An 11004-nucleotide genomic window follows, 5' to 3' on the forward strand; every position below is an offset into this window, starting at 1 on the left:
TGGTGGGCTTCCCCAGGGCTGGGTGGCGGCAGGAGCCCAGTGTTGGAGCCGAGGTGTTGACCCTCCCCTGGGGAGGGGAGGGCCATGCTGGGGGCGCTCGGGCTGGCCCCAGGGGTCCCCGCTGATGCCTCCTTGCCTGCCCGCAGCCCTGCCATCACTGTGAACCAGGGCGAGATGAGCAGTCCCCAGCGAGTCACCTCCAGCCAGCAGCAGACGCGCATCTCTGCCTCCTCCGCCACCAGGGAGCTGGATGAGCTGATGGCCTCACTGTCGGATTTTAAGGTGCCCTGAGGTGCCCCCCCCTCTACCTTGCCCTGCCCGCTCAGAACCCACCGGTCTTCCCCTCCCGTACCCCAGCATGAGTGGCTGGGACTTGGCCACTCAGGGTTTGGGTGCCTCGCCCCGAGCCCAGGACGCGTGGGCACCCAGCAGCCTGTGAAGGCTGGGGACGTGCTCAGCGGGACATTCCTTCCTGCCTGGGTGCTCCTGGCTCCCCGCCACACAGGCAAGGGATCAGGAGGCTGAGACAAAGGGCCCAGTGTTGGTGGCTGCTCTTGGCGGGGGAGGGCGGGCTCCGCTGGGCTGGGTGAGATCCTCCACCCAGAGGTCATTTGTCCCGGAGCCCCATCTCCCACGCCGGCTGGCTGTCCCCAGCGTGTTCTCTTTCTTTTCTGCCTCTGGCTCCTTCGCCAGCCTCCTTCCAGCCTCCATGGGCCTCCGAGGCCCACAGGCTCTTGTCTGGGAAACCTCATCCATCAGGCTCTTGGGCCACACCTGCCGGAGGTGCCCTGTTCCCTCCCCACCACCTGCCAGACCCCCGAGGAGTTTTGTGTGGAGGAGGCAGTGCCTCGATGGGTCCTGGTAGTGACTGAACTCCAGTTCGTGACCATTACTGACCCCACCCTTCCCAGGGTGGGGGAGCATGGTTAGGGAACTGGAGGAGGGGCACCAGCTTTGGGCCCTAGGGGCACCTCCGAGCCTCTGGGGCTTCATCTGGGGCGGACGCAGCGGCCTGCGCGTGTGAGCCTCCTGAGCGGCCACAGTCAGCAGCGTGTGCCGGCCTCAGGCGGGAGCCCCGCCCCAGCGCCCTTTGCACTTTGTCATTTTCAAACCCCCTTGAGACCCCCTTGAGAAACTGCGCTGGTTCTCATTGCGCCCCAGGAATGAGGTCTTGGGGGGGATGTAGGAGAGCTGGGATCGTCAGGGAGAGACAGAGCTGGGAGCTGCCTGTGGCTGCCTGTCTCCCGATCGTGCCTGGGCTGACCTCCCCGTGATCCACCCCACCTTAATCTCTTCTCTCTTGTCCCTACTCGGACTAGGAGCCCCACAGACAGGGGTCAGAGGCTGCTTTCCGCTGCCTGGGTTCTTTTTTTTGTTTTTTTTTTCCCCAAAAAAGACAAAAATCTTTATTTGGCTACGCCGGATCCCAGTTGCAACATGTGGGGTCTTCAGTTGCAGCATGTGGGATCTGGCTCCCCCACCAGGAGTCGGACCGGGGCTCCCTGGATGGGGAACGCGGGGTCCCAGCCACTGGACCGCCAGAGAAGTGCCCCCACCCCGCTGCCTGGCTTGGATGGCAGCCAGGGAGGTGGAGCCCAGGAAAACCCTTCTGGGGCCTGAGTCTTCTTCCAGGGCCAGTTCTGCTTCAGCTTTGCTGCCATCTTGGTCTGGTCAGCGCCGACGGTCTGGCCAGCGCCGACGGTCTGGTCAATGCAGATGGCCTGGTCAGCGTAGATGGGTCAGCGCAGACGGCCTGGTCAGCGCAGACAGTCTGGCCAGCATAGATGGGTCAGCGCAGACGGCCTGGTCAGCGCAGACGGTCTGGCCAGCGTAGATGGGTCAGCGCAGATGGCCTGGTCAGCATAGCCGGGGGCTGTCAGAGCCTGAGGCCAGCCTGCCCCCAGTGTGTGCCCCTCCTCACCTCCCATGTCTCTCTCCTCCCTCTGTCTCTTGTCTCTCTCCTCCTCCAGACCAGCTCCTCCTCTGCTGTGGCCTTGAGCTCCTTGGGGCTGCCACCTGGCTCAGCTCCATCCTCACACCACAGCCTCCCCCCTCCACCTCCTCCCGGGCCCTCTGGAGGCCTGCCACCCCCTTGGAAGCCCTCCCCTCAAGGCCACAGTCACACCCGGGGAGTCCTCTGCGCCGAGGACAACGTGGCCCCTGGCCAGCTCGATTTGGCTGGCCTTGGGCTGATGCCTGAAACCCCCAACTCAAGGTCTCCCTCCACGGAGGGTTGGCCGGGGCCACTGGTTGTAGAGAGCCAGGCTCGCGTTTGGAAGGACCCACCGGACCAGGTCGGGGAGCTCTGCAGGGCGCCTCCCGGCCACACTCTACCTTATGCTGGGGGCACAGGTCCCCAGGAGCCTGGGGCCCCCCAAGCACCGTCGTCCAACACTTTGCACCTGGAGGAGGCAGTGGCTGCCACTCGGCAGGGGCCATGGGCTCTGGGGGCGCTCAGGCCTGAGCCCCCGCGGGGAGCTGCGCCCAGCTTCCACGAGGTCACCGAGTCAGCCATTGTGGCCGTGGACCGTCAGGCCGTCTTCCCGGATACCTGGAGCCTCGCGGAGGAACGTGGATGGCAGGAGAGGGCAAGGCCTGAGCCAGGGGTGCCGGAGAGCAGCCGCCGCACCCCCATTGAGGATGAGCAGCTAGGTGGAGAGACGCCCACGGCGGGCGGCCTGGTCAGGCCAGCCCGGGGACCTGAGACCCCCAGGAGGCCAGAGGGTGCCACCGAAGCCGCCACCGAGGCCAGGACGGGCCAGGCAGAACTCCCACGGGCTGTGGCCATGGACACACCCAGCACCACCGAGAGGATTTCCACGGCTGGCCAGGCAGGCGCGCTCGCCCGGCTGCTCGGCGTGGCCCCGCCTGGCTGACTGCATGCGCTCCCTGTCTGCGCATGTCTGCTTGGGCGGCTGGTTGCAAGAGGCTGCGGCCTGAGACCCCGACGGCCAGCGCTGGGCAGTGGGCTCTGTGGGGCTGGCAGAGCTCCCTGGGCCCCGGAATTTCTCCTAGTGATAGCCGGCCTCTTGCTCGATGAAGGCTTTTTCCTTTAGATGAGCTTCGCCCGACATCCTGATGGGATGTGCGTGGAATGGTTAAAAGCATGGGCTTTGGAACCAGCAAGAAGTGAATGAATACAAACCACGCCTCCAACACGTGTGCCCCGTGTGACCTTGGGCAACCCCCCTGCCACCAGCCTCAGTCTTCTCATCTTTAAAATGAGGGAAAATAGGCCATTTCCCCCAAGGTTGTCCAAAGGATTAAATGAAACAATGCCTGGAAGTTGCTTCGGAAGAACACAACATGCCGTCCCCAATAAACTGTGGCTGACGTTATGTTATTATCTGCTTTTTGCTTGATTGAAATTTTTAGGCCCTTTTCAAAAGCAACAACAAAATGAAACCAAACTACTAGAAACAAGTAGGTTATAATCCTACTTATATAAACGAGGAAAAAAAAAACTGGTTAAAGGATTTAATGGAAAAAAAGACTGTTCTTTTTGTTTCTATTAAGAAACAAAAAAAAAAGGAAGGAAAATTCTCAAGCCCGTCCGAGACTGTCCACTTAATGTTCTTTCACATCATTCTTATAATAACCCCTTAAAGCAGTTGAAAAAAAAAATACCATTACCGCATTTCAAGGATGGAGAAGCTGAGGCCCTGGAAGTTCAGGGTCTTACCCAAGGTCAGGGCCCCCTGCCTTTGCCCTAGCTCTGCTCTGCTCATCTCTGATGGTTGGGTTTTGCCCTCCCCTCCTGGGCGCCCCACCCCCCGAGTGTGGACTGAGCCGCCTCTGCTGAGCCCAGAGCGGCCTGTGACAGCGTGCCTCCCCCCTAGATCCGCTCGGTGATCAGGAGGAGCCGGGAGACCGGCCACGCTCACCCTATGTCCCGGGAGCCCTCCCCTCGCCGCCGGCTGGACCCCGCCACCCTAAGCAGGACCCCGTCCCAGGAGCGGCTCATCGCCGAGCTGCAGGGTCGGCTGGGCATCCGGCCGGAGGCAGAGGAGACCGCGGGGGCCACAGGGGCCTCTGCCGAGGACTGGCTGACCGAGGGCGTCGTCATCACTGTGCAGCCGCGTGGGAGGCGGGCTGGGGGGCAGCTGGTGGAGAAGGTAGTGAGCAGATGCCCCCGGGCTGGGCCGGGGCAGAGAGGGCCTCCCGTTCTTCCCCAGCCCTGGCCAGAGGGCAGGCGGCGGGGCGGGTGGCGGGGTGCGGGGTGGGGGGGTCCTGTGTCCTCGCGAGGCCGGCCTCACCCCTGATGCCAAGAGTGAGAGGCCCCGGGAGCCCCCGCCCCCCAAGCTGCTGTCTCCTCCACCATCATCGTCCTCATCTCTGTCCCTCTTTCTCTCCCAGGTCGTCTTTCCTCCTGGCTCTCCAATTCCCCTGCGGAGAACCTTCTCTGTTCTGCCTTCTCCTCCTCCTCCTCCCAGCCCTCTGCTCCAGCACCGCAAAGACGCCTCCTCAGCCAGCAGCTCTCCTCCCCCGCCCAGCCCACCCACCCCCTCCACCCCGGGGCCCGCCGCTATCCCCTGCGGCCCCTCCGGGGTCCAGAGCACTGGGATGGGGCTGCGGGGAGTCGGTGTGCAGGGCCCCGCCCCGCGCGCAGCTGCATCCAGCTCCGTGAGGTCCATAGGCTGCCAGACAGACGAGGATCCGCTCTTCCCCCCGATGCAGGCAGGCCTCCCGGGGCCCCGGCCCCACCTGTGCCTGTCCTTATGCTCCAGCGGCGTCCCCACTCTGCACACACACGTGCACACGGCCCTGTGTCCCTCCATCCACAAAGTACCATGTCCATCCTTGCACTCAGCCTTGTGCCTCCATCCACAAAGTACCTGAGAGGTACCACAGCCCTTCCTTGGACTTGGCCTTGACCCTGGACCCTCGCTTCACCTGATGTCCACACTCGCTCCCTCCCCTGAGGTGTCAGTCGCTCCTCAGTCCCGCCCCTGGCTCCCTCTGGGGATGCTGTCCTCAGAAGGAAAACCAAACCTGTTTCCCCTGCAGCCCCAGGCCTGGTACCTGGCGAGGCTCTCTGGCCCGTCACCTCCATTCGCTCAGTCCCGTGCCTTTGGTGGGCTTACCTCTCTCTTCCCTCTTCATCTCTCCCTGGGCCCCTCTCTCGTGGTGGTTTTTCCGTAGGCTTTTTTCTCCTGATTTTGGTTACTGCCAGCAGGGGGGGAAAGAAATCCATTCTCTTAATTCATCCTAAAGTCCCTTTTGTGACATGGTCTAGTAACAAGTTCTCTTATTCTTTCTTCCTTAATTTGAAAAAAATAAAAGCAATCCTTCTCGTTTCCTCCCCTAAGATGCAGGGCCTGGAACAGAGAACGGATGGCGAGCTGTGCTGGGCGGCCGGCTGGCCTCTGAATGGCAGGCAGAGCGGCCCCGAAGGGCAGGACGCGGGAGGGGTCAGTGCCGAGGCTGGGGCTGCAGGTCCTGCTTGCGATGTGTTCCGGGGCCGGGTCAGGCCCACCACGAGCCCCTGGGTCCCCTGATGCGTTGCGGAGACTGTTCCCACCTGAGGGCTTCCAAGGCCCCTGGAGGGGCTACACTTCGCCTCAACCTGTCTGTCCAGGAGGGAGACACGCCCTCAAGCGGCAGCAAGTCCCCGCCCCCCAGGCCCGGGTGTGCTGACCCGCCCTCTCTCCCTGTCTCCGCAGTTCATGGCCCAGGGGAAGACGGGGAGCAGCTCTCCCCCAGGCGGCCCCCCGAAGCCCGGGAGTCAGCTGGACAGCATGCTGGGGAGTCTGCAGTCTGACCTGAACAAACTGGGGGTCGCCACGGTCGCCAAGGGAGTCTGCGGGGCCTGCAAAAAGCCGATCGCGGGGCAGGTGATGAGGAGGGGTGGGGCCGGGCGGGGGCGCGGGAGGCAGGGTGCCCGGGGGGCAGGGCCGGTCCCGAACCGCATCCCCACGCCCCGGGTCAGGTGGTGACGGCCATGGGGAGGACCTGGCACCCGGAGCACTTCGTCTGCACCCACTGCCAGGAGGAGATCGGCTCCCGGAACTTCTTCGAGCGGGATGGACAGCCCTACTGTGAAAAGGACTATCACAACCTCTTCTCCCCGCGCTGCTACTACTGCAACGGGCCCATTCTGGATGTGAGTGCCCGGGTGCAGGGCGGGGGCCGGCGAGGCCCAGAGAGTCACGCAGCAGGCCCGAGCACACACAGCCGGGAAACTGGGATTCGCCCTCTAGCCTGAAGCGCAGCCCGTCCTAACGCCCATCAGGCAGCCGTCCCCCCGATCCCTTCTGCCGAGGATAGGTGGAGCGGGGTGCGGGCTCCCTCGCTCTTCCGCTGTGTGACGTTAGGGAAATGCCTAGCCTCTCTGGGCCTCCGTGTCTACACTTACAAGATGGGTGGCCCAGTAGAACCTATGACCTCAACTGCCTGTGAGGATTACAGGAGATAGAGCGTGTCTGGCACGTCACACCCTTTTCAATAAATCGGAATTCTCAGTGGTGTTCAAAGCACAGCTAGGAGAGACCCCCGTCTGGGGAGCATCACGCCCCTTCCTTGGCCCGGGTGGGGGTGGAGGGGGCCGGGGAGGACCGCCTGGCCTGCGGGTCTGTCTCAGCTGGGGCTGGGGGGTCTGTCCCGCGGGCCAGCCGCTCAGCTGGGGCCGCACACTTGGCTTCCACAGAAAGTGGTGACGGCCCTCGACCGGACGTGGCATCCGGAGCACTTCTTCTGCGCCCAGTGCGGCGCCTTCTTCGGGCCTGAAGGTACTGAGCCTCGGGGGGCGGGCTGGGGCGGAGTCAGGGCGGCCCCTCCCCGAAGCCTGACCGCCCCCCGACCCCCTCCCCTCAGGGTTCCACGAGAAGGACGGCAAGGCCTACTGCCGGAAGGATTACTTCGACATGTTCGCGCCCAAGTGCGGCGGCTGCGCCCGGGCCATCCTGGAGAACTACATCTCGGCCCTCAACACCCTCTGGCATCCTGAGTGCTTCGTGTGTCGGGTAAGGGCCCCGTCGCTTCCTCTGGAGGCCCGAGGGCGGGCCGCCGTGGGAGAAGCGGCTGCCTCCCCGTGCTTTCTGAGCCCCACTTACAGCGCCCGCTCGATCAGGTGGGAAGGCAGGCGGCGCACTCTCTCAGGCGCAGCCCGTCCCGGCCGGGGCTTGCGCAGGGGCTGCGAGACAGAGCAAGGCAGACCTGCGCAGCCGCCCGGGTCAGGCCGTGTCCAGGAGAAGGCGGGGTGAGGGTGACACGGGGCAACAGGCCTTCAGCTGCCTCGGCGGACAGTGGACGATGGTTTCCAGACTGCATGCTGGGGGGGTGATGGCCCCCCGATGTCATGAGGGTTCCAGCAGGGGTCCCCTAATTAAGTAAGCTTGGGAAACACTGTTCATTGCAGGACTTCTCAGTCTTTAATTACCTGAGTGTGCCTGCAGCGCTCTGTAAACGGGAATCTAGGATGCGAAGTTTGACCTTGGAACCCTTTTTTTTTTTTTTGACGCAAGGGTTTCTGGGCACATGTGGTGCAGTGCCCAGGAGTCAGACCTGTGTTTGAATCCAGGCAGTGCAACTTAGCAGGCTTCCCTGGTGGCTCAGTGGTAAACAATCTGCCTGCCAATGCAGGAGATGCGGGTTCGAACCCCGGGTCAGGAAGATCCCCTGGAGAAGGAAATGGCACCCCAGTCCAGTATTCTTGCCTGGACAATCCCATGGACAGAGGAGCCTGGCAGGCTACAGTCTGTGGGGTCACAAAAAAGTTAGACATGACTTAAGGGACTAAACGACAAACACAGGAGTGCAGCTCGGCAGCAGCGGGTCAAGGTCATTGTTGGGAGAACGGAGTGAGGGCTAGCGCCACGCTCGGCACGCAGAGAATGCTTGTCGAGGGGGAATCTCCCAGTGTGACTGCCCCGACGGGTCCCCTGCCCGCACCCGGGAGCTGCCTCGGCCCCCAGCCGCCCAGCCTGAGCACCCCCGCCCGCCCTCTCTCCAGGAGTGCTTCACGCCGTTCGTCCACGGCAGCTTCTTTGAGCACGAGGGGCAGCCCTACTGCGAGGCGCACTACCACGAGCGGCGGGGCTCCCTGTGCTCGGGCTGCCAGAAGCCCATCACGGGCCGCTGCATCACCGCCATGGCCAAGAAGTTCCACCCGGAGCACTTCGTCTGCGCCTTCTGCCTCAAGCAGCTCAACAAGGGCACGTTCAAGGAGCAGAACGACAAGCCTTACTGCCAGAACTGCTTCCTCAAGCTCTTCTGCTAGGCGCCCGCGTCCCTCCCCGCCTGCCCCTTCCCCGGCCCAGCCTCCTGACTGCTGCTGGGACCCAGAGGCCTCGTCCCAGGGGGCCGGGGTGGGGGGCGGTGGCGAAGGGGCCCGACTGAAACTGGAACTGTGTCCTCGGCGATGGCGATGGCTTCCCTTTCCCCCTGCCAGCGCCTCTGGGCCGCCTCCCTCCTCCCGAGGCTCCCCCGAGGCGGAGGCTGGAGATCCCACCTGCGTCCCCACGAGCCCGCCTGGCCAAGCCAGCACCCCACACTGGAGCCATTGCTTACTCGTATCTCGGCAGTGAAGCCGGGGGTGGGGAGGGCAGGCAGGCTCAGACGAGGCCTCTTTGCATCCTTATCCCCCACCCCAACCTCGTCAGCCCTGTTCCGAGAGTACTGGGGGGACGCCAGCTCCCCCCAGGCAATGCCAGCATCCACCCACCCATCCACCCAAGGGCGGACGTGCCCACGGGGCCACAGAAGGCTCCTCGCGTGCCTCCTGCCCTTCCCATCTCCCCAGGCCTGGGCAGCTGCCCCCAACACCTGCCCCCCGCCCCCCTACAACTGCTCTGGTTCTACTGAGAAAGGCCTCTCCAGCAATAATGTTTTCTAGTCACTTCCTCCATCTCCTGGGACGGCGTGAGGTGGCGAGTGTCACCCCGTTGCCTGGACACTGTACCGACTTTGATAGTTTTCTACACTGAGGTTTGAATTCGTATCGTCTGAGTTGCTTTTACTTCTCTATATGAAGATGATTTTGAAGAGGTTTTACCAATGTCTCCTTTTGTACGCCTCCCCCGCGTGCCGCCGCTGGCCCGGTGCACACCGCGGTGGCTGCGGGACGTGCGGGGCCTGCCTTGTACTGAGGGCTCGGGGCGGGGAAGCAATTCATATTTTATTTTTTTCTTAGCAAAGCAGGTGAACGGGGAGCGGCTCTGTTGACTCTCCATCTGTAACTTCACAGCTCACCAGGACTGTTTTTATAAACTGCTGTATTTCGAACCCCCTTCCTTACTCCCCAGGCCAGCAAGCTCTTCACTGAGACCGGCCTGAAGGGTGTCTTGCCCTCTGGGGCCTAGAATTCCGAACCTCATCCGTCCTGTTTCTGAGTGGGGAGAGACGGGGAAGTCCACTCTGGGGGTGCCGTTTCCCTGTGTAAGCCGTTAGGGGCGTCCACAGAGAGACTTTCTGGCCACAAAGAGAACATTCTTGGCCTCCCCACTGCTACTCTGGGGGCCCTTTCTTCTTCTGCCTCCTCAGGAAAGCTGGGATCTGATTTTGACTGTTAGTCTTGTTGATTCTACTGGGCACGTCCTTTCCCCAAACTTCCTGCCTTCCCTGGAGACTGGTGGTGGCCCCCGGGGAGAGAGCCCACCCTGGCTGTTGCCTGGGGGCCTGATAGGATTCTGGGCGGAGGGACAGGATCCCTGCGAAGCAACAGGAAGCCCCCTGAGGGTGAGACAGGCAGGGCTGGGGTTCCGGGTCAGTGGAACGGGGGCCCCTAAGTGAGGACAAGCCAGACCCACTCCACTAACCTCATCAGAGGCTGGGTGTGCTGAGTTTCTCAAGAGGGGAAGGGGGTCCCTCCTTGGAGGCGGGGCTGGGAGCAGCCTGGGTCTGGGGAGGTCAGCCAGGCCCTGCCACAGGTCTGATGTCTCCATTTCTACCCATAGGCCTTATTGCTCTGTTTACAGTGACCCACCCCAGACCCCTCCCCTAGAGGATCTGGGGCTTCCAGAGGTTCTACCCTCGGGGTCGATGGTTATTTGATGATTTGATTTTTAACTTTTTTTTCCTCTGTAAACTTATAACCTGGCTTTTTCCCATTTTAATTCCTGTGATTTATGCCAATAAAGTTTGCCATTATTTTCACCCGTGCTAGTGCTATTTCTTTGTGGTCCGAGATGAACAGGTCCGCCCCAGAAGAGAGACCAAACCCTCCCGACTCACAAGCACCGCAGTTTGAGGGTCAGTCACTGAAGTTCACTTAGCCGAGGCCAAAGCCCTCACGGGGCACTTGTGGGCCTCCTGGTTTTCTTACCCACTGCAGTTTGCCATGGCTTGACTCCCGTGGGCGTGGGGGTGTGGCCTCTCACTCACCGATGGGGAAAGAGGTTCAGAGAGACCCGATATCCTTTGAACGAGTAAAGAGACAGGCTGTGAACCCAGGGCTTGTCTCTGTTCTTATGTTGACCAGGCACACCACCACTGCCCCCCAGTTCTGGCACCACACCTTGGGTGTAGAACCTTCCTTGTTGAAAGTGGATGTGAGAGTTGGACTATAAAGAAAGCTGAGCGCCTAAGAATTGATGCTTTTGAACTGTGGTGTTGGACAAGACTCTTGAGAGTCCCTTGGACTGCAAGGAGATCCAACCCATCCATCCTAAAGGAAATCAGTCCTGAATATTCATTGGAAGGACTGATGCTGAAGCTGAAACTCCAATACTTTGGCCACCTCATGCGAAGAGCTGACTCATTTGAAAAGACCCTGATGCTGGGAAAGATTGAGGGCAGGAGGAGAAGGGGACGACAGAGGATGAGATGGTTGGATGACATCACCAACTCAATGGACATGAGTTTGAGTAAACTCTGGGAGTTGGTGATGGACAGGGAGGCCTGGCGTGCTGCAGTCCGTGGGGTCGCAGAGTCGAGCGCAGCTGAGCGACCGAAATGAACTGACTTAATAGTCTATGATGGATCTCGACTGCCCCCTGGTGGTCATGTCTGTATTTGCATGCATGCTTCTTCCCTTGGCTCTTGTCAGAGCCATAACTCTAGTCCTGG

The 11004-nt window shown here is 61.7% G+C and overlaps 1 protein-coding gene across 9 annotated transcripts in view; it reads left to right on the forward strand.

The window, feature by feature from the left end:
- Positions 1-10092, forward strand: part of PXN (paxillin) — a 42642-nt gene extending 32550 nt beyond the window's left edge. For 4 of the 9 annotated variants that reach the window (XM_043901629.1, XM_043901634.1, XM_043901633.1 and 1 more), the window contains exons 6-15: positions 147-282; positions 1971-2831; positions 3840-4115; positions 4357-4677; positions 5310-5411; positions 5664-5834; positions 5930-6103; positions 6647-6728; positions 6814-6962; positions 7952-10092. In XM_043901629.1, coding sequence (XP_043757564.1) covers positions 147-282; positions 1971-2831; positions 3840-4115; positions 4357-4677; positions 5310-5411; positions 5664-5834; positions 5930-6103; positions 6647-6728; positions 6814-6962; positions 7952-8218 — 2539 coding nt within the window. In that variant the 3' untranslated portion in view covers positions 8219-10092. The remainder of the gene's footprint in view (positions 1-146; positions 283-1970; positions 2832-3839; positions 4116-4356; positions 4678-5309; positions 5412-5663; positions 5835-5929; positions 6104-6646; positions 6729-6813; positions 6963-7951) is intronic. The other 5 variants (XM_043901630.1, XM_043901632.1, XM_043901636.1 and 2 more) reach the window with 5 other exon arrangements.
- The last annotated feature ends 912 nt before the right edge of the window (positions 10093-11004 follow it).

The sequence above is a fragment of the Cervus elaphus genome, chromosome 5 (genome assembly GCF_910594005.1).
Source record: "Cervus elaphus chromosome 5, mCerEla1.1, whole genome shotgun sequence".
NCBI lineage: Eukaryota > Metazoa > Chordata > Mammalia > Artiodactyla > Cervidae > Cervus > Cervus elaphus.